At 46.2% G+C, this 23,369-nt stretch overlaps 1 protein-coding gene across 2 annotated transcripts in view; it reads left to right on the forward strand.

The window, feature by feature from the left end:
• The first annotated feature begins 317 nt into the window (after nucleotides 1-317).
• The window catches only part of LMO2 (LIM domain only 2), a 31,824-nt gene continuing 8,772 nt past the window's right edge, over nucleotides 318-23,369 (forward strand). The window contains exons 1-3 of one of the 2 annotated variants that reach the window (XM_066363499.1): nucleotides 318-472; nucleotides 9,962-10,059; nucleotides 21,554-21,776. In XM_066363499.1, the coding sequence (XP_066219596.1) occupies nucleotides 21,736-21,776 (41 nt within the window). In that variant the 5' untranslated portion in view covers nucleotides 318-472; nucleotides 9,962-10,059; nucleotides 21,554-21,735. Of the gene's footprint in view, nucleotides 473-9,961; nucleotides 10,060-21,278; nucleotides 21,434-21,553; nucleotides 21,777-23,369 lie in introns of those variants that run through there. The other variant, XM_066363490.1, reaches the window with a different exon arrangement.

Consider the following 23,369-nt stretch of genomic DNA (forward strand, 5'->3'; position numbering starts at 1 on the left):
CACCAGGGTCTACGTTAGGATTTGGGCGCTCCAGCCTTGCTGTCTGACACAGCACAGAGGACCTCCCCTGAAGACCCAGGGTTTGCACACACAGCATGGTGGTGTGAGCGGTCATTGCAGGACCGAGGGCTCCACCCCATCAGATAGACAGCCAGGCGCCCGCTAGCCCAGCCCTCCCCTCCCCCCGACCATGGGTTTGCAACACTCTCAAAAAGCAGCCTCTGGCCTTGAGCAGAAGCAAGAAGGAAACACCCACTCAGCCCTAGGCCTAGGCCGTGGAGTGGACTTAGCCGTCCCTAAGGACCAGTGGGTGTGCGGGCAGAGAAAGGAGGTGGCATAGGCACCAGGTGCTAGGGTGCCAGGGTTTCCTGAGAAGCCACATGTGTGAGGCAGGGAAATGAGCTGAGAGGGAGGTCCAGGAGCGGCAGCTTCGATCTGATTGGAGAAGCCACCGAGGTTACATCATCGGCTGGTGAGTAGGCTTGAGTAACTCGATGAATGGAGTATTGCCATGGAATGTTTCCTCTTCAAGGAACCAGAAGAAGTGGTAATTAGGTTTGTCTTTTAAAATAAAACTATTCAGAAGCTTCTCCCATGGTGTCCTGGGCATTCTGGCTTCTCTCTCAGAGAGGGAGGAAGGGCATTCTATCACGGGCACTCACTGTGTGAGCCGACGGTGGCTCATGTCTTTGGGAACTGCTAATTTACCCATCTAATTTGTTCCTCTATGCCAGCCAGGAAGGGGAACCATTCTGTGATTCTGATCACAAGAACAGGCTAGTGTTTCCATGGTCTCACCAGCAACTCCGCGCGTGCGTGTGTGTGTGTGTGTGTGTGTGTGTGTGTGTGTGTATTGCACAACGACATTATGAAGAGGTGGGCCTATTTCCATTCCCTAGCATTCTTAAATACATTCCAATTCTGAATTGAGGGCAAGGATCATAATGGAGTGCCTGAGAGAGGCCTTGGCCCCCAGGGAGTTATAACTTGAAGGATGTTTTTAAAAAATGAAGGTGCAAGGGGTCAGTGGCTACATGTTTCTACTGCCACAGGGACCAGTGAAGGGGGCAGACTCTGAGACCACCTACTTTGTGCCAGGCGCTGTGCTAGGGCCTCACTAACCTTGTCTTGCTGATTTCTCACAACCACCCTTTGAAGCAGGTATTACGCTTTCATTGTTCTAGGTTCTTGCCCCAACGTTTCCGCTTATCAAAAAAGCTTAGGTCCTGAGGTCCCACCTGAAAACAGCAATCTTCTGTAAAGCCTTTTCTGACTTTATCAGTACAATTAGTTGTGCTCTCTTTTGCTCTTACAGAAAATCGTAAAGTTGAGGGAGGTGGCAGCCTCAGTTTCCTCATCTGTCATACAGGGGTAACCATAAGGCCATTGGGGGAAATAAATGAAATAAATCATGTAAGTGCTTCAACAGTGGCTGGCACTGAGCCCTTGTGAGTCATCATTGTTGTTAAGAATAGTAATAATAACACCACTTATAATTCCTTGCCACTACTTGTAGGTTTCTTTTTTTTTTTTTTTAATTTTTTTTATTTATTCATTTTAGAGAGGAGAAAGAGAGGGAGAGAGAGACAGAGAGAGGAGAGAGAGGGGGGAGGAGCTGGAAGCATCAACTCCCATATGTGCCTTGACCAGGCAAGCCCAGGGTTTCGAACTGGCGACCTCAGCATTTCCAGGTCGACGCTTTATCCACTGCGCCACCACAGGTCAGGCCTGTAGGTTTCTTATGTGTAGAGATAGTGCCTACTTTGATGGTTGTTTTATATCCAAAGTCTAGGAGTGGTAGGCACTCATTTTCTCGCTGGTGAATGAATGAATGAATGAATGAATGAGGGTCAAGTATTTGCCTCCTAGTTTCTGTGGGCTCTTGAGGATAGGCCCCTGTCTGACCCATTTCTATATCTCTAATGTCACCACTTTGTCTGGCACAACCAAAGTGTTCAGTGCCTCTGTTAAACAAATGGATAGGACCATGCGATGCTGCTACTTGGCCAGTGCCTGGTCCAGGCCATCCAGCTGTGTACCCACATCTGTGCCATAGTCAGGTCGTCTTAACTCTGCTCCAGGAATTCAGTAAGTAGGCTCTTAATACTTCCCCTAGGTGAGCTCCTTGAAATGGGGACAAGTGGTTTTTATTTTTAAGTCCTTAGTGCTTGCACTCAGCTGACTCACAGGAAATGCTCCAATGGCTACCTGTAAACTTTGGCATCCAACCAGACTCAAAGGAGAGCAGAGTTCAGAATGAATTTGTCATCATTCCCCTATCATCACCCAAACTTTTCTTCCCTGGAAGTTCCCCATTGTGGTTAATAAAAGACCTGTTTTCTCAGTTACAAAGGCCTAAAACTCCTTGCGAGTATTGTAGCTTAATGGGAAAGAGCCGTCTTTGTGGTCGGACTTTTCCGGGTTTAAATCCTGGCCTGGGCAACTATGGGCTATCCTGTCTTCCCGAGCCTCAATTTCCCTTCTCATCAAACAAAGATAATAGTAATACACACTGTTTGTCCATTCCGTAAGCACTTACGGGTGCCCAGCACACAGCAGGAATGGTTCTGGGCTCTGGAGATACACAGATGTAGACAATACAAATGTGGCTCTCGCCTGAACGGTGAACTCCTGACTAGAAAAAACCAGGAACTGCATTATTCCATATGTAGGTGGGACTTAAAAGTGAAACTAAGAGACATTGATAAGATTGTGGTGGTTACGGGGGGAGAGGGGAGAGGGAGAGGGAAAGGGGGAGGGGGAGAGGCACAAAGAAAACTAGATAGAAGGTGACAGAGGACAATCTGACTTTGGGTGATGGGTATGCAACATAAGTGAACGACAAGATAACCTGGAGTTGTTATCTTTGAATATATGTATCCTGATTTATTGATGTCGCCCCATTAAAAATAAAATTATTAAAAAAAAAAAAAGAAAGAAAGAAGCCGCTAACATATATCAATCAGATGGTGATATGTGTCATGGAGAAAGATCAAGAGTGAGGGGAGAGCGGGGTGGTCGGGGTTGTCAGTGTCTTATCCTGGTGATGAAAGAAGACCTTTCTAATAAGGTGACATCTGGGGAAGCATGTTCCAGGGAGAAGAAAAGAACCAAGAGCCTAACTTAGAGTTTGAGAAATAAGCAAGGGTCCTGAGTGGCTGAAGCTGAGGGAGGGTGCAGGGGAAGAGGACAGACGGATGATTGGGACCAGACAGGGAGGAGCTTCGGCTTTTTCCCTGGGCGAGAAGGAAAGCTTTGGAGGGCTTCAAGGAGAGGAGATGATCTGACATGAGTCATAAAAGCATTCACTAGCAGATGCACAGAGAATGGCGTGTGTGGACGGGGTGGAAGCAGGAGGCCCGCCATTTGCATCCCGCAGGCCCACTGTGAGGAATGGATAAGCTGTACTAACACAGGACAGGTCTGGTGTGGAGTCAGTGTTCAGTCCAGGGGCACTGCTGTACATGCTGCTGGAGCTGCCTGGTCTGCCTCTCCTTTGTCTTGTCCAGTCACTCAGGGTCCCTCCTGCCCCTTGCCCTTCAGTCATACCCTCTGCCCACACCTCCTGTCCTCTACCCTTCACTGATGTTGCAGCTCCCCAAATAGTAGTTCACCTCCTGCCTCTCCGAACCCAACCCAACCCAACCCAGCTCCAATCACATCCTTCTCCTGCTCAAAAGTCTTCAATTGACTAACGGCTCATAAACTCCATATTCTCAGAGGCTGACACTCAACCCCTTCCCCAGTAGGATACTGCATTTACCTTTGCTGCCCATATTCTACTTCCTTCCCAGAAATATTGGATGGATACTTGTAGAGAAAGAGTTGAGTGCATATCTCACTCCCAGCAGAATGATGGACGAGCCTAACTGCACCCCCATGACAAACTGATTACCCTGGGCCCTTACCCCACATTCCCCCCCGCCTGTATGCTCTAACCATGATGGTCAGGTACACCTGTCCATTACTGGCTCACCCCTCCCACCATGCTACCAGGGACTCTGTAATAATGGATCTTCTCTTAAAGCTACAAAGTGGCATGTGGTTTCCCAAATGAGTTTCTTTTTACTGTTTTTATCTCTCTGAAACCTGCTCCTATGAGACCTTCAACCACACAAAAAATGTCCTCATTTTGCCTTTATTGGTTCTGACAGGGGATCCAAGCTCCAAATCATGGATTCCCATAGTTTGCCTGCTGCAAGCTCCCTCAATCCTCTATTTCTCTATCCTTTTCCTTTTTGAGAGAGAGAGAGAGAGAGAGAGAGAGAGAGAGAGGCAGGGAGAGAGAGACAGGAACATTGAGCTGCTCCTGTATGTGCCCTGACTGGGGAATTTAATCGGCTATCTCTGTGCTCCGGGATGATGCTCCAACCAACTGAGCTATCATGCCAGGGCTTAATTTCTTTTTATTTATTGTTTCAGAGAGACAGAGAAAGAAAGGGAGAGAGAAGGGAGAAAAAAGAGAAGCATTTATTGTTCTACTCAATTGTGCATTCATTGGCTGCTTCCTGTGTGTGCCCTGACCACAGATCAAACCTTCAACCTTGTCATTTTGGGATGACACTCTTAACTGACTGAGCTAACCGGCCAGGGCTCTATCCTTTTACAATCTGAGCTCAAGGCACAAAGTGTTGCTGCCCCAACTGAGGACAGATAGTAAGCTGGGACCTGCTGACCATAGACAGAACAGCAAAATTCCTGATATTCTATTGTATTTCTAACAGCCTGGAGAACAGGAATCACCATCCCCTAAAATTTCCCTCATGATGGAACTTATGATAGATTCAAAGGCTGGATAATTTTGGCCCCTTACACAAGAAAGTACTGGCACTTGAACTGACACCTACCACCATCAGGATCTTAAAGAAAGCAAAAGAGATCCTGGTCCCCAACACCAGTATTCTAAAATAGCATGCCTGAGGCTATCTGTCCCTACCACAGGGCACTGAAGCAAAGGCAGTTACTCACTGCTGTGGGATAGATGCCCCCACGCATTATGAATGGGCAGCCTTGAATGCTATCACAGAGCCTGAAAACCTGAAGATGTTATTGCATAGCTTTTAGGTTACCATTAGTTGGCTATGGCCTCAGTCTGGGACACATTTTTCTTACTCAATGTCAAGATACCTGGCAATACGGAGCCCACAGTATCATCTCTGTTTTGAGTGTACAACTCTTTTTCCACAACATTATAGGCCAGACATATTAAATTATGTTGAGCAGCCATCAGGAAAAACCCCAAAGAATGTGGTCCTGCACTCTCAGTGAACAGGCTACCTTTCCCATGGTTATGACGCCCAGTTCACAGCCCAGCACAGAGCTGCATGTGCCTTCAAGCACTCCTTCTACTTGGTACAGCTGGGTGACAGCCTTCCCAATATTAGCTGATGCCTCCACAACCTGAATCTGGCTCAAGAGATGCACTGGCCCAGGGAGCCAACCACCTCATTGCAGGTAACCAGAGCCCAGACAGCTACCACATCTCAGAAGGTGGCTAGCCAGTTACCCACATCATCCACCAAGGTGCTCCCAACCAGAACACAGGCATCTTCCCCTCGGGGGTCCCCCACTCAGCATGTAGCTCACACTCAGAGGACATGAACATCAGACAGACCAAAGTTATAACTCTCTTCCCAGTTCTCTCCTGTGGGCACAGGAAGCCCCATTCTCACTGTGGGTAAAATTACTCCTCCTGGACCTCCCAAAGCAAACCTACCACTCAATGCTATCCCCAGGCTAACCTTTATGGCCACATGGTCTAGGCCACATCCCAATGACTGGACCTCACGCAAGTTGGACTTGCTCTGCCTCGATGAGCAAGCCACCCCTCTATTCACACAATGCCTGATGACACTAAGCTCATGGAAAGAGCCCACAAATACCAATGCTACTCATCTAGACCCTTACGTCTTGCCCTGTTCTATCCAGGACCAGATTGACAGGAAGGACATTGATTGATGTTCTCAAGTCTGGTCTCTGACCCATGAGTCCAGATCATGCATCTATCCTAATACAAATGCCTATGTTTATGCCATAGCATGACAGGACACATGGCCTCCACTGGCCCAGGTATTCAAGGAACATGAGAAATTAGAAGCCCCAGAGAAAAACTGGCTTGCCCCACATAATCTTCCTCCTGATGTGCCAACTCCCTAAACTCACCTGTACACTCTACTAACTCTGACAATCTCCTTAAATTTCTCCAACCACCTGATGATCAGATGGCTGGTCGACTGTCCCCAGGGACGGGTGGAGAGCTGTTTTCCTACACTGCCCTATACATGAGAGTGCCATCTGGGGCTGGAAACGTGAGACTAAGGGCTCACAATGTGCTTGCACAAGGAAAAGAGCAGATGCAGCAGAGGAAATGTCACGTCAGAACCTTGTGACATAAGCAGCGGTAGCTCTTGAGGCTTTCACTGAAGGCAAACTAACTAACTAATTAACTAACTGCCCAGGTGGCAGATGAGAGATTAGCTCCAGATGATCTGCTCACTGTCCAGGAGGGTGAGCCCTCAGGGGAACTTCCTGCTCTATGTGGATAAATAGCACAGGCAAAGTAATCCAGATAGCCCAACAGATCCACCACTAAACTCAAACCAAATTTTGCACGACATGTTCTGAACTCCCTAGGACCTGAATATCTCTAGCAGCCTGGGTGACCTTGTCCCAGGGCCCTGTGCCAACAAGTGGACTTTATGTACTGAAATGACTACGTAAAATCAATATAGCCTATGAACAAGTGTATCAACAAGAGTCCTGGCAGGGTGAATTAAACATCAGGAGGCAATTTTGGGGAAGCTGAGTTGGGTATAAAAATTAGCTCAGAGCAAAATGACTTTTTTAAATTTTTATTTATTTATTTATTATTTTTCTTTACAGAGGCAGAAATAGACAGGGACAGACAGACAGGAACGGAGAGAGATGAGAAGCATCAATCATCAGTTTCTCGTTGTGCGTTGCGACTTCTTAGTTGTTCACTGATTGCTTTCTCACGTGTGCCTTGACTGTGGGCCTTCAGCAGACCGAGTAACCCCCTGCTGGAGCCAGCAACCTTGGGTCTAAGCTGGTGAGCTCTTTGCTCAAGCCAGATGAGCCCGCGCTCAAGCTGGCGACCTCGGGGTCTCGAACCTGGGTCCTTCCGCATCCCAGTCCGATGCTCTATCCACTGCGCCACCACCTGGTCAGGCCAAAATGACTTTTTGCCAAACTGTTGATACCCACCAGGGCAGAACTACCAGACACCTGCCCCCTACTTCTGTTACGCCTAGTAGGTCACAGGCAAGGTAACCCACCCTGCCCCCGTTTTGATTTTCCTTCTCCAGCTTGCCCCCACTGGGACAGAATATCTGCAGTTAACCTGCACCCTCCCCCACCCGCCAGCATTTGTCAACAGGTAGGCTCCTGTTCGTTATCTGTAGCGATGTCTATGTCTCCTCTGTGGCACTTGGCAAACCAGCTGCCAAGTCAGACCATAACAATAATTACGTGAAGAGAAAAATGAACTAATTAAGTGAAAGGAAATATGAACCTGTCATTATTCCATCACTACCCCGCAGAGCTGCACCTCCAACTCCCAACCCTACACTGGTCCTTGCTCACGCCATTTCCTGCCAGCCATACCTGCTCTGTGTACTGGGTTGGTTAGGAGAACCTGCTTCGAAATCATTGGTTTTTAATCCCTACTCAAGTCCTTCGTAGCTCTGTGACCTGGAGCAAGTTCCTTAGCCTTTTTGTGACTCAGTTTCCTCATTCATAGTTATAATTATATTACTGTATTGTAAGGACAAACAAACAAAAAACACTCTAGGGAAAGCTAATAGTACAAGCCTGACCCAAAGGCAACTCCCAGGTATTTGTTCATCAAGGAGCAGCTCAATGTCTACTTCCTCCAAAAAGCCTCTGTGCCTAGTCCCACTCCGGTTTCTCCTAAATCCAACCTGACTAGCACCTCGCCGTTGATCGTGTCTCTGTTCTTCATTACACACGTGTTCATTTAGACTTCCCAAGTAAGAGATAAAGTGCCTGGAAGGAAGGCACTATACTGTACCTGGCTCTCCTACTGACTTGCTGTGTCACCTAAACCTAATTTTCTTGGAATTGAGTTATTTTTCCTCTAGAATGGCAAGTCCATGCTCACATGTCCCATTCCATAGCGTTGGAAAACTAGTATTCAATTATTCTTCCTACAATCTGGGTCCAGGCTCTCAGAATCCTTCTTAACCCAGTGCTTTAGACAATGCCTACTAATTTATTCAATGAACATGTACTGAGTTGTGTGTGTGTGTGTGTGTGTGTTTTGACAGAGACAGAGAGAGAGTCAGAGAGAGGGACGGATAGGGACAGACAGGGAGAGAGATGAGAAGCATGAATTCTTCATTGCAGCAACTTAGTTATTCATTAATTGCTTTCCTATATGTGCCTTGACCCGGGGGGCTACAGCAGAGCAAGTGACTTCTTGCTCAAGCCAGAGACCTTGGGCTCAAGCCAGTGACCTTGGAGTTTAAGCCAGTGACCTTTGGGCTCAAGCCAGCGACCATGAGGTTGTATCTATGATCCCACACTCAAGCTAGCTACTCCGTGCTCAAGCTGATGAGCCCCCACTCAAACCAGTGACCTTGGGGTTTTAAACCTGGGTCTTCTGCATCCCAGTATGACATTCTATCCACTGCACCACTGCCTGGTCAGGCTGTATTGAGTTCTTAATAGGTACAACCCCCATTTAGTATTCTGGAGGTAAAACTTTGGGCATCTTGTCCCTGCACTTATGGAACTTGTCGCTAAGTGGGGAAACATATTATGAGCAAAAACATTAATAAGAAAATATCAGGTGGTGATAAGTATAAGAAAAACAAAATAGTGGTATGTTAGTGCCTTGAGAGGAGGCTCCTCTGGATTGAGTATCCAGGAAAAGACTTTGAGGTACTAGAAATTTTGATCAGGTAGATTTAGTGTGAACCTAAGAATATGTGTTGCAAACAAACAAATGCAAGAAATTTGGCAAACATTGACATTGTGAGCAAGAATGAAGGTATAGAGTTAGAAGACCTAGGCTCAAATCCCATTTCCTGCACTTCGTAGTTGTGTGACCCTGGACAGACTATTGAACTTCTCAAACCCCGTTTTCTTATCTGTAAAACTGGAATACTAATGATCTCAGAACGTTGTTATTAGGACTGAACAAAGCAAAACATATCAAATGCCTGGCACATAGTATGTGCTCAATAAAAGGTAGCTCTTGTTTACAACAATAGATCCACCCATTCCTAACTGTAATCTTTTGTCTGAATTACTCAGAAGATAAATCCAACACATGAGTTGATTTTTTTACCTAATGCAACTGTTTCTCTTGAAAAGTAAGTTCAAAAGACCTCCTTGTGAGCAAGAATGCCAGAGCTCAAGAATAAGCGTCCTATGGTTCTTGTATAGACCAATTTAAGATTTGAAATAACTTTACCTTAATTTCTTCTCCTATCAAATGGACGCCTGGTTACTTGCCCTGACTTGGGATGGGGACGGGGGGAGAAAGGGAGTTGATTTCTGAGACCCAAAGGAGGGTGAGATTTGCAAAGTGTGAGCAATTCTCAGACCACCTGGAGCATCCAACCAAAAGGCCACAGCAGTGGCAATAAGGGCAGCTCCTGCCACAGCGGCCCCAAACATTTGGAGAAGTGAGCCACTCCTTCACAATTATAAACTAAACTGGTACATAACGAAGAAAAAAAAAAAAACAAGAGTTGGGCAGGAAGCAGCCTTTTCAACCAGTGAAGAAACCGTTAGAATCCATCCCTTTTGCCCTGATGCCAAAGCTCTGCCTGCCCCACCCAGCACACTATCAAGGATCCTCACACTATCAGAAAGCCCTGGGGGTGTTTGTGCCTAGTTTATCAAGGACCTGTGGAAACACTTCTCTAACTGAAGATAAAGAACTTCATTCGTTCTCTCTCCATTCTGCTTCTAGCTCCTGCCAGAGGGTTCCTCTCCTTTTCTCTCAGTAACAATAGCTCTGAAAAGAAGATACTTGTCATCCTGGACTTGCAGTAACTGGTGGTGAAGCAGGTAAGATGTGTTTGGATCATTCATTTGTTGGGTCCTTGCTGTGTGCTAGATACTGATCGTGCAGGAGCTTGTGGTCTGCGGGAGCCGGATGGTACTACACAGACACAAATTGCGGAGTTACACATTGTGATCCACCCTGGAGGTGAGATCTTACAATCCTTAAAGGAACTCCTGAAAGGTCCTGATCTCATCACAGGACGCCAGGGAGACTTCCCTGAAGAAGTGATATTTGAGCTGACAGAATGTGTTTAATACTTTGCTAGATTTCACTCTTGCCCTCTAAGTGGGTGTTTTCAGGCTTAAAAGGATGCCCCAGGGCCTGAAAGCCTTGCTGCCACCATTCTCTGCCTGTCCCGTTTCCAATACCAACTCACGATTACCTGACCCTCATGAAGGTTAGGATGGGAACGACTTACTGGAGTGATACAGAAGCCAACATAAACCTGCCAGGAACTCCTTCAAGATTCAGTTGCAGAAGTTGCCAGATAAAAGACATTTCTAGCTGGAGGGCCACGCAGGAAATACAAATGGAATATTTTATTTAATAGCTCTTCCTTTACAAGCTATGACCCCAGGCAGCCCTCTGCAGTACGGTGGGAAGCAGTGTGGCTTGAAGGTGTGAGAGGAGCTGAGCCAGTCCAGGGCCTTTGGAAAGGGGTTTTGGCCTGAAGGGGCATTAAAGATGCTCTATCTACAGGAGACCCCTTCCACCACCACCCCAAAATGATAGCGGTGCCTGCTCCGCTCTAACTCAGAGGAGGCCGGATAGATATCTACAAGAGCATTGAGTTCCTTTAAGGAGATGGCATTACATAATGGCAAACTGTACCCCTCCCCTCTGTCCTTGGAGCTAAGCTAGCTCCACAAAGAAGGTTATCTGGAAGTCAGGGATCAGCACTGCTCACCAAGGCCTAAGTGGGCCAGGATTGCCATTAAGGGACCTGGAGAACATCTCAGAGCTCATGGGATTAGCTTCCCCATTGTTAAATGGGTTCACAGGTGAACCTGAGGAGATTGTGAGCTCCCTGAAATGATAGGTAAAATTCTGCATGTTGGCACAGATGTGTACCTAGGGAACTTTAACTTTCACCAGTGTGTGTGTGTGTGTGTGTGTGTGTGTGCGCGCACACGCGTGTGTGTGTGTGTATATTATATAAAACCATTTTAACCAGAGTCAGGTTCAGAGGCATTAAGCACATTGACACTGTTGTACAACCATCACTGCCTTTCATCTCAAAAATTTTTTTTTAAATCTCTCATTTACTTATTTTTTTTTTATTTTTCAATTACATTTGACAGTCAATATTATATTAGTTTAGGTACAGCAAACATTTATATATCTCCAGGACCTTTTATCTTCCCAAACTGAAACACTGTACCCGTTGAAAGGTTAATTACACCCCCCCCCCAATGCCTTCAGGCCCGGCAACCAACAGTCTACTTCCTGTCTCTAGGAATTCGACCACTCTCGTTACTTCATGTGAGTGGATTTACACAGTCTTTGTCTTTTTGTGACTGGCTTATTTCACTCTGTATAATGTTTTTAAGGTTCAGCCATGTTGTAGCGTGTGTCAGAATTTCTTTCCTTTTTTAAGGTGAAATAATATTCAGTCGTATGCATATACCACTTTTTAAAAAAATTCATTCATCTGTCCATGGACACTTGGGTTGCTTCCACCTTTTAGCTATTCTGAATAACGCTGCTATGAACATGCATGTTCAAATATCTGTCTGAGTCCCTACTTTTAATTCTTTTGGGTGTATACCCAAAGTGGAATTGCTGGGTCATGCTTCTGTTTGAGGAACCTACATACTGTGTTCTGTGTAACTGCACCATTTTACATTCCCACCAGCAACACACAGGGTTCCGATTTCTCCACATCTCCTGCAATGCTTGTTATTCTTGTTTTTGTTTTTGGTTTTTTTTAGTAATAACATCCTCTAATAGGTGTGAAGTGGTATCTCATTGTGGTTTTGATCTACATTTCTCTAATTATTAATGATGTTGAGCATCTTCTCATGTCCATTTTGGCCATCTGTATGTCTTCTTTAGAGAAATGTCTATTCAAGTTCTTGGTTCATTATTTAACTGGATTATTTAGTCTTTCTGTTGCTGAATTGTAGGAGATCTTTATATATTTTGGATATTACCCTCTTATCAGGTATATGGTTTGCAAATATTTTCCTCCCATTCCATGGGTTGTTTTGTCACTCTGTTGATAATGTCCTTTGATATAGAAACATTTTTAACTTTCATATAATCTAATTTATCTCTTTTGTTTCCTGTGCTTTTGGTGTCATATTAAAAAAATCATTGCTAAATCCAGTGTCATGTAGATTTCCCCCTACGTTTTCTTCTGAGAGTTTTCTAATTTTAGTTACCAGTTTTTAGAGAGATCTCTGACTGATAATGCATAGGCCATCCTCAATATTGATTCTGGGGAAACCTTCCTCAGGTCTTGGTGAATGTCAACGTGAATCTTGGAATTAGAAAATAGACAACATGGATGTGGTATTTGAAGCCATTAATACAAAAAGAATTAGTGAGTAACTAATAAAAATGATAATCACGGCCTCTCCTCTCCAAGAATGTAAGGCACTTTTGAGGTGGCAAGATTCTCTACAGACATGAAATCATTGCACTGCAAGACAGAGTCTAATGAGCACCTAACCAGACCCTATAGCCAAGAGCTCAGGAAAGAATCAGCCACCATAAGCTTCAGGGAACAAAGAAATCCTCAGGCTTGAGCTGGATCCAGACGGATGGACACAATGGGAAGAGGAAGAGGACTGGGGCGGATTTTGTACTAACTGCAGTAATGACTGCCATTTACTGAGCATTTACTATGTGCCAGGCACTGGCTCTGCCCGCCGCATACATTATCTCAGTTACTCCTCCCAACCTTATATTTATCATTGTCTCTATTTTATCGTCGCAAGCACTGAAGCTCAGAGATTTGCCTAAGATTAATAACCCAGATAGTAAGCTGTGAGGCAAAGACTCGAAAGCAGGTTTATTTATCTCCAAAGCCTCTATTCTTAAGCAGTCTCCTATTTTAGCACCAAAGTTTTGAAAACACAGACAACACAGACATCCCAGATAGAACAGGATAAGACAGTGTATCAAAATGGGCACTAGCAGGGTGTTTGAGATCAAGGAGGAGCAAGCATCCCAGCTAGATGGGAAGGTTCAGGCTCTAGGAGGGAGGGATATAAAGTTGAGTCAATGGAGGGGGTAGGTTCACAGGGCACCTTCAATGGAAGCACAGGGAGTTTGGTCTTGATCTGCCAGAAAGACGGTTCATACATAAAGCTATATCTCTAACCTTCCAAGCCACTTCTTCCCTTTATAAAAATGAGAACGTTGAAATCCCAATAGGTTAAGCAGCTTACTGATGGCCACTGGCAATAAGGAGCCATTGCAATTTCTTGAGCATAGTGGTGACAGTGAAGAAAACAATATTCCAGATAGGTTAGCTTGGCAATAAGACACATAAGGAGCAACTGAAGGGAAGAAGAAAAAAGCACACAGCTCTTTCCCTGGTTGTTGCCAAAGGGTATTTCTAGGGAGTGTCATAGACAAGACTCCTCCCCACTGAGGTTTGAAGCTTAAGAAAGTCTAAGTGTCAGCCCTGGCCGGTTGGCTCAGCGGTGGAGCGTCGGCCTGCCATGCGGGGGAACCCGGGTTCGATTCCCGGCCAGGGCACATAGGAGAAGCACCTATTTGCTTCTCCACCCCCCCCCCTTCATCCCTGTCTCTCTCTTCCCCTCCCGCAGCTGGGGCTCCATTGGAGCAGGGATGGCCCGGGCGCTGGGGATGGCTCCTTGGCCTCTGCCCCAGGTGCTAGAGTGGCTCTGGTCGCGGCAGAGCGACGCCCCCGAGGGGCAGAGCATCGCCCCCTGGTGGGCAGAGCGTCGCCCTTGGTGGGCGTGCCGGGTGGATCCTGGTCGGGCGCATGCGGGAGTCTGACAGTCTCTCCCCGTTTCCGGCTTCGGAAAAATACAAAAAAAAAAAAGTAAGTGTCATTAGGAGGGTCAGAATCGCTGTCCCCACCAAGTTCAGTACACCCAGCTAGGACACAAGTGCTAGAAATCAGCTATACAGAAGCAGTCTGGTCCCTTCTTCTAATAAAAGGTATGTCTGCAGTGCAATGTCTCAGATCAGAGAACCCCCACCACCACCACCACCACCACCACTCTAAAGAGTCAGTGGCCAGGACAGGTTCTTGACACTATCTCTCTACGTCACCCTTCCTGAGAATGAGGCTGGGCCAGGTGCCTATAAGCCTAACCTACCTTCCTGTGGGAGTCGCAGAGCAGGTAAGATCAGGCAGGAGTCCCACCCTGCTTGGGCTGAGCCCTCACTGTGGCAGAATTCCAGTATCCATCCATGTCCAGCCAAGAAAGGCCCGCTGCCCTGGTTGACTATCCTCCTCTGAGGTTCTCTGCTTAATTAATTCTAATAATAGCTGCCATCCATTGAGCATTGTGCTAAGCATTTGACATGCATGATCTCATTTTATTCCTACAACCCTGTGATGAAGATAAAATTATCCCCACTTCACAGTGACAGAAATGAGGCTCAGAGTAGTCAAATAATTTGCCTAAAACCACGCAGCTAAAAGGACTGAAACATAAGTCTATCTCCAAAGCCTGTGCCTTTGCCCCTATGATTGACTGCATTCTACAAATTGGCTTACTGTAGCCAAGTCTCCTGGTGGGCATGAGGGCCCTGCAGTGGAGAATGAAGCTTCAAAGAGTAACCTGGTTGCTTCTTGGCACCCCTTGTACCTGAATATTCCTAGGAGCCAAGAGCCTAATCTTTTCCCCAAACCAAATTCTTGGGCTCAAACCTGAATGATATCTGGGTCCTTATCTTTTCCCCAAAATGATGCTTAAAAAAGACAAGGGACCTTCCAGGTCCTTCACATCTCCTACCCAGATAGCATAATGCAGGCATGCTTGGGCCAGGGGGAGCAGGGCTGCCATTTGTACATTCGTGTATTCAGTGAATTTTTCTCCAGGGCGACTGCACGCTAGGCACAGTCCAGGTGCTAAAGACACAACCGAAAACAAGTCATAAAAAATTCCCCTGCCATGGAATTTATATTCTAGCCAAGAAGAAAGGCCAAAACAAACACACAAAAACCCCCAACAAATACATATGTAGTGAAGCGGAAGTAGTGATGATACTAGGAAGAAAAATAAAGCAGGATAAAGGATTTTTAAAAGCTCTTATCTTATGAGGATAAAACAATTGAACAGAGACCCGAATGAAGTTCAAGGGAGCCATAGGATGATCTAGAGGAATAGCATCTCAAGTAGAGGAAAGAGTGAGTGCAAATGGCCTCCAATAGGAGTTGTCTTGGTTTGTTTTCATAAACAGTAAAAAGGTCCGTGTGGTTCAGGCAAAGAGAATGAGGGGGTTGTAGTAGGGACCAGAAAGTATGAGGCCTTTTAGGCCACACTAAGGGCCTTGGATTTCAAATATACTATTCCAGGGCCCGAGAAACTGGTGTGTCAACTCAGGTGGGTCTGTTTCTGAATTGCTAAAGAGAGGAGACAGTTTGCCTGAATATATAGCACAGGACAGCTCAGTGAGTCAGCTTACACAGCTCTGACTCCCTCCTTGAACTCCGAGCAGCAAATAAGTTCAGGGTCCAGTACCCAAGACAGAGATGAGGGAGGGTTGATAGTGACAGAGATGAAAAAAGGAGCTGTTGACGGTTTCATCTGCCTTGTTCATCAAAGGGTGTCTGACTTATCCATGAGCATTCAAATGTTTTAAAGCTACAAACTCTGTGTATGCAAAATCTTCTGCAGAAGCTTACCATGTGCCAGTCTCTGTTCAGGCACCTCATTTGTTTTATTTCACAGCAACTTAATAACAACTCCATGAGATAGGTACTCTGAATATGCCCGCTTTACAGATGCAGAAGCTAAGTTCAGAGAGGTTGAGCAACATGTACAAGGTCAATAAGTCTAGGGCTCCTGTGGTTGGAGCAGGGGTGGGTGAAGAGCCACTAAGGAGGCATTTTAGAGACCCAAGGAGCATGCTGGGAAATCCCATTTCTGAGGCCCGTTCCACTAGGACATGCTATGAGCTTAACCTCTGATAAGAGCTCACTGTCGAATTGTGACATTTGTGTCAGTTACTTCAGCACTTGATTTTGCCTCTTGTCTTAGTTGTAAAAGGTGACTTAAGAGTAATTAAAGGGGCGGAAAAATGAGATGAATAAAATCGAGAATGTGGTGGAAGCAGGCAATGGGGTTAGGGGAAGCAGTGAAGCTGTCAGCAGCCTACGAGGACCTAAACGGGCACAATCCAGCAGTTCTGGCTGAAAAACGTGGGCTCCCCAAGCCTGAGGCCGGCTGGCCTCTTAAGCACACTGCAGCTCTTTCTAAAGCACCTCAGTCTGCATTCTTTGGCAGATGTCCTGACTAGCTGAGAGATGGTTGCTTCCTGACCCAGTGGTGATTACTTCTGAAAGATGGGGTAATAGCAACAGCTCTCATTTCTGAGCATTTACTATGCACCATCACTGTGCAAAGCAGTTTTATACACACTGTCCTATTGAATCCCTTCAGAATTCCTGTGAGGTGAGCCTGCATCCCAGTGGCCACACACTAGTCCTGGCCCTGCTGAGCACTATGATTGCTTTCATTAACAGATAGAGAAACTGAGGTTCAGAGAGGTGAAGTAACTTCCCCAAAATCACACAGCTATTAAACAAGTGAGCTACATTTATTGGACACCTATGCTCATTTTCCTAAACTCAGTTGATATGGATTTTTTAGATTTTTTTTGGGGGGGGGGAGGGGCTTTTCTACTTATAGGAAACCTGATTTATTTAGCAGTAAGGTTAGTAATAGGTTGCACAGTCTGTGAAAACATATCCATCAACCGGCCTTGAAATATTCTGAAATAAGTTTGGGAGCCAGGTGCCTGTGACAATTGAGTAGTTTAAGAATTTTGCAAGGGAATTGGAGCCATATCAAAGCAAATCTTTATTTTTGTTCTTATGTGTGAATGTCACAGCCAGGAAGCATGTGATGCAACTTGACTTCTAATGGTTGGAAAAAAATAAAAGAACTAAATTGTCATTCTTGGCCTTTTCCCAATGACATTTGCATGTCATTTCTATTAGAAGTCCATTTTAACAAAGAAATGTAGCCTTAGTCACTTGAAGTCACAGCTCTTCCCTAGAAAACAAGTGTAAATGTAATAAACAAAAAGAATAGAAAATGCCAACAAGGAAAGAAGCAACCCGCCTGGGGTCAGACTCGGCACGCAGACTTGGTCCAGTCTCCTTCTGACTCTAATGTTCAGGAAGAGAAACTTGGAAAATTTCTAAATTGTAGGGTATTTAAGATTTTCAAGGAGTGTGTGTGTGTGGGGGGGGCGGGAATTAAATTGCAATCCCACTGGGCAGGCATCAAACACAGATTTCCTCAACTCTAAAGAACCATTTTCCAGGTTCGAATTGCCTCATGGGGACAGAGTCCCCTTCTGTACAAGGTATAAATTTACTGTGGAAAGATACAACAAGGTCATGATTACTTTAAAACTATTCATAATAAAAACACATTTTGAGCCTGAGCTGTGATGGCGCAGAGGGTAAAGTGCTGATCTGGAACACTAAGGTCACCAGTTCGAGACCCTAGGCTTGCCTGGTCAAGGCACATATGGAAGTTGATGCTTCCTGCTCTGCCCCCTTTCCTCTCTCTCTCTCTCTCTCTCTCTCTCTCTCTCTCTCTCCTCTCTAAAAAAGGAATAAATAAAACAAAATAAAAATCTAAAAAAAAATAACACATTTTTAGACTTGAGTCTAAATGTTCAACTTAAATTTGAGCAATTCAATTGCTCGTTGAATAAAAATGAAATCCCACCGGTCGGCAGTTATTTCTTTCAACCACTGTGTGTGAAATTGAAATCTTAAGATACCATTTCAAATATTCACTTTCTCTAAGGAAGTTCTCCCCAAAGAGTTGTGAAAGATAAGAAACTGACCCAAAGTCCCAGGCAGTAATCACTCTTTCTTTACACACTCAGGTCAAAACAGAAGCATATTATTCAAAGGAAATTTTATGCCCCAGAGTTGGCCATTCAGAGGTTACCTCCTGGAACCCAAGGATATATTTATTTTAACAACTGACTTGAGCCTCATGCAAAACAGTAGCCAGGAAGGCAGCAGCTTCTCAGGTTTAATAAAAGCAAGCAGTTGCAAGCGTATCATGTAGTCACAGGTAGTGCACATTAAAATGGAGCATGCTTATGTTTTTTGAACAGCAATAGGAGGTGAGGTGAAATGACGCTGCTTGCTTTTTAAAAACAAAATTGTTTTTAATTTGGGTGGGAAATTTTTATCTTCAAATTTAATTTCAAGCTTTGCTTATTTATTTCTTTATTTATCAGGTATAATTGACATGTAACATTAGTTTCAGGTGTACGACATAATGATTCAATATTTGTATATGTTGTGAAACGATCACCACAATAAGTTCAGTTAACGTGTTATTAAACACAGTTACACAATTTTTTTCTATGATGAGGACTTTTAAGTTCTCTCTCAGCAACTTTCAAACATGCAAGACAGTATTATTAACTATAGTCACCATGCTGTACATTACATACTCAGAACTTAGAACTTACTTATTTTATAGTTGAAAGTTGGTACCTTTTGACACAGTTAACTCACACTCCACCCCCCCACACACACACACACTAGCAACCACAAGTCTGTTCTCTATATTTATGAATTAGGTTTTTCCGGTTTTGTTTTTAAGATTCTACTTATAAGTGAGATCATACACTACTTGTCTTCCTGCGGCTGACTTATTTCACTTAGCATAACCTTCTCAAACTGAAATGGTCACAAGTGGCAGGATCTCCCTTTTTTTTTAAATTTTTTTATTTATTTTTAGAGAGGAGAGAGAGAGACAGAGAGAGAGAAGGGGGGAGGAGCTGGAAGCATCAACTCCCATATGTGCCTTGACCAGGCAAGCCCAGGGTTTCCAACCGGTGACCTCAGTATTGCCAGGTCGACACTTTATCCACTGCGCCACCACAGGTCAGGCAGCAGAATCTCCCTTTTTAGGGCTGACTAATATTCCACTATATATATAATTTTCTTTATGCATCTTTTGATAGACACTTAAGATCGTTTCCACATCTTGGCTATTGTAAATAAGGCTGCAGTGAACATGGGGGGGGGGGTGCATATATCTTTTTGACTTGCTGTTTTTCTTTTCTTTGGATAAATACCCAGAAATAGAATTGCTAGATTCAAATTCTTTTTAAATTCTCCCAATGACGTTTTTGCTATAACATAGCAGCTGCCATTTATGAGCACTTAATATATGCCAAGCGCTTTCCAGGCATTGAATCTTTTATCTGTTATTACCCCCACCCACCAAACATCTATGTGCCATACCTTGCATGCATTCACTCATTTAATCCTCACAACTGATGTGCTAGGTCTGGCGTTCTTATTTTATAGGTGAGGATCCTGGGAATGTCGATCCCTGCTGAGAGCCCAGGTTAAGACTGGTGGGAAATGATGGGTTGGAATGCAGGAGCCATGGCCCAATACTGCCTCCCCAGCTTAAGGAACTTTTCTAGGCCACGCTAGCTGTTAAACAAGAGCCTAAGTCATGCTCAGGTAGTCCAATTCTAAAGTCCTGGCATTGAACCAGCACACTGACTGGCTGTAGGATGGAAACTGCCTATCACAACCTATATGTTTATTTTCATTTCTGATTGAGGGTGGTAGGTTACATGTTTATCACATAATATAGGCTCGCCTAAAAATTCTAGGGGTTTTCTTTTTGGACATGAGACAAGGGAATGATAAGAGCATGCAGGTAGCAGTAAACTTGGTTATACTTGTGAAAAGTTAGTGAGGGTTTGGCTCTGAAAAGGGAAAATGAAGTGTCTAGGAACTCACTTCTAATTTCAATCACAAAATTTCAAGGTGAACTCATCCAGGCCCTTCCTTCGATGCCGTCTTTAAAATGAGAGTAAAATGTCTATCACCATGATCCAGACTGTTCATAAAAAGACCTACAGAGTCTGAAAGTACTCGTAGTTTCCTCTTTACAAGACTTGTGACTGGCATCATGTACAAATAGGGCTTTAGTAGTCATTTCTAAATGTAGTCATTTTCAAGGAACTCTGATCAAGCCTAAGGGACCTAAAGTTTTTCTCTAAAGAAGGGCAGACGATTAGCCTCCTCCTCCCCCCTCGGTACCTCCTTCCTCGTAGAATTTGCCCTTGAGGTTGGAGGGGCAACCTGAATTCCAAAATCAAGCCTGGCTTTTTTCGCTTTCCTTGACCCAGGGCCAAATGGTCCCTTGATCATTGCTCTTGATCACTGGAAAGGCACTTTCTCTGTGCAGAGTATTCTCGACACTTTACAGGGGGCCAGTTTAACCGCAGGAGTCCGATTTTTGAAAGATGCTGAAGGAGGGAATTCTGCCCCCAGCAGATGGAGAGGAGACGAGATCAGCGTGGTCCCTCCCAACCACCCTCCCCCTGGGATCAGCTACCCTAGCACTGCTCAGGCGCACGCGGCCCGTGCGGTCCCTGCGCGCACAGCTCCAGTCGCCTCTCTGGAGCGCGGTCACAAGCCCGCAGCCAGCAGAGCCGCGCTGTGCCGAGCATCCCCGCGCACCTAAGACCTCGAACCCCGGACGGGCACGAAAGCCACTGGGAACGCTTGCCTTTCTGTACGTGCTTATTTCACATTCTTGCCTTTTCTTCCTTCTTTGAGCAGCCTGCTGGTTACTTTCAGCCTTAGTTAACCAAAAGGGAAGCGCCGAAGAGGGGAAACCCTGAGAATGATGAGAGGCAAAGCAGCCGCCTCTCCAAGGAGAGGTGTTCACTGAGCGACTCTCCCTTGTCCCCGACGCTGGCCCCTTTAAGAAGCCAAGTCTGTCCTGCTGCTGCTGGTGCTGCTGCTGTTTGTATTGCAAATAGTCAGGAGCCCCATTAGGAAAAAAAAGGGGAAGGGGGAAAAAAAAAACGAGGTTGGGGGGTACCGGGCAGCTGTCTCTTTAAATGTGATTTCCTTCTATTGTATTTGAATCGTGATCAGGAAAAGGAAATGAAACCAGAGACAGAGGGAAGCTGAGCGAAAATAGACCTTCCCGAGAGAGGAGGGAGCCGGGGGAGAGAGGCACCGTCCCCTCCCCGCCCCCAGGCCGCCCCCTCCCCGCCCTCGGCGACGGCGAGCTGCGCACCGTGACCCCGGGGGAAGGTGCGAGGGACTCAGGACCCCGCCGGCGGCGCGGAGTGGGCGACAGGGCGCGAGCTGAGCCGGACCGGGCGGCGGCGGCGGTGGCAGTGGTGGCGGCGGCGGGACCGGGATGGAAGGTTAAGTCCTGAGCAGCAGCAGCTGCAGCCGCCCGGGCACAGGCTGCGCGCCCCGGTCCCCGCCTCGGCCGAGGCGCGCCGACAGCCCGGTGATTCGCTCTCTCTCTTTGGCGTTTGAAGGGAGCGCGGTGACTGTCCTTGAGCGCGGAGGGGCGAGCTCGCCACCAGAGCACCAGAGCAAGAAGAGGCGCAGGAGCTGCGGCGGCGCCCGAGCACACGAGGGGGTCCGAGCCCCAGCAGCCAGCCAGCCCCGAGCCACAAAGGGAGCGCCCCCGCCGCCTCGCACACCACCTCCCTCCCCAATGTCCTCGGCCATCGAGAGGAAAAGCCTGGACCCATCTGAGTAAGTGTAGCCCCCTGCCACCCGCGGGGTCCACGGCCTCGCCCCGGGGCGGCGGGTGGCGCAGGCAGCGGGTGAGAAAGCTCCAGGTGCGCACCCGCAGGGTGCCCTTGGCTCCCTCTGCCTTTACGCGGGGCTCCCCCTTGCTCACGGTGGAACTGAGGCACTGGGGCACCGGGGGCACTGGGAAAAGGGCTGGGTGGCGGGCAGTGGGGACAGGGGTCAGCCCGGCTAACTGCTACGCTTCCCAAAGCCACCTCTGGCCAGAAAGTTTACAAGGAAGCGGGCACGGGAGAGAGCTCGGAGGCGCGCAGGTGCAGTACCAAGAGCGTTTAGGGCTTGATTTTGCTTCCTTCTCCCCTCTCGCTCCCTCTCGGTCTCCTTTCTCTTTGTCCGTTGGTCCTGAAAAGGCTTTCCGAGTCCCCGAGGGTCCCCTTCCCGGTACGCAGGGGGAGCAGCAGCAAACAGCCAGGGACAGGCAGGGGAGGGGGTGCGAGCGTCCACCTCGGAGCTCGCCCTGGCCTCCGGAGACTTTAGAGCAGCGAAATCTGGAGTTAATCTGGATACAAGTACCACCCACGCCCCTCGGGAACCTCGGATGGGGGCCTATGAACCTCTAAAGTTTGTATACATTTTGTGTATGGGTGAAGTTTTCTGTGGATCGGAATCTCATAGCTTTTATCAGTCTCAAAGGGGTTTGGGGTCAGAGAACCAAGAACTCTAAAGAGAATTTGCCGCATTTGTTTTTCGGAGCCTCTTACTGGTTGGAAGTGTTTCCCTGTATACCTCCAGCCATTCCTTAGTGTTAACCTGGAAGAAAGGGTTGTTTAAAATACCATTTTCCCCGTCAGTGCAAATGCCCTTTTAAGATTCATTAGCTGTCTGCTTTTGAGAATTTTTATTCCTTTGAAGTCCCCCATCTAATCCTTTGAAGGGATTTGTTACACAGACCAAAGGAACTGGTTAATGACTTGTCCATTTGTGCTTTTAAGAGGCATTTGTTTTGTTTTGTTTTCTTTCCTTTTCCTGCTTTAAAAGAATTTTGCTTTTCTGATTGAAGTCTCCGTCCCCCTCCCCATTTCAGCCTTCTGTGGTGTTTATATACCTGGGTTTTACCCTCAGTTACAAGCATAAAAGCTCAGCATGTTCTCATAAAACACAGGAAGTACCATGATCCAAGGAGGATATAAACATCACTATTCAATCTCGAAGGTTCAGGCGCCAATTCTGTAAGGAGCTAGGTTTGTTCTAACAAAAAAAAACAGCTTCCTTACATTCATTCTCAGGAGAAAATTAACATTCCTTTATATATACATATATATACACATACACATGTGTGTGCGTGTATACATACCCAGCCACTGGGTTTAAAGGGTGGCTTGCTCACTTTTTTTGTACAAACCTAGATTTACAACTCAGCTTTGAGTTTTCAGAGCCTGGGCAAGACCACAGTAATACAATAAAAGGGAACTGGATGAACTGTTGCCTAATGCTTTTTCAATCAGCCAAACTTAGTCACTAATCCTTTTATTAGAAGATAAATCTGGAGGTTTCAGTTCCCTGAAGGAAGTTCACTCTGTTCAATGTTGGTGACTT

Source organism: Saccopteryx leptura, chromosome 1, assembly GCF_036850995.1.
Source record: "Saccopteryx leptura isolate mSacLep1 chromosome 1, mSacLep1_pri_phased_curated, whole genome shotgun sequence".
In the NCBI taxonomy this organism is placed as follows: domain Eukaryota; kingdom Metazoa; phylum Chordata; class Mammalia; order Chiroptera; family Emballonuridae; genus Saccopteryx; species Saccopteryx leptura.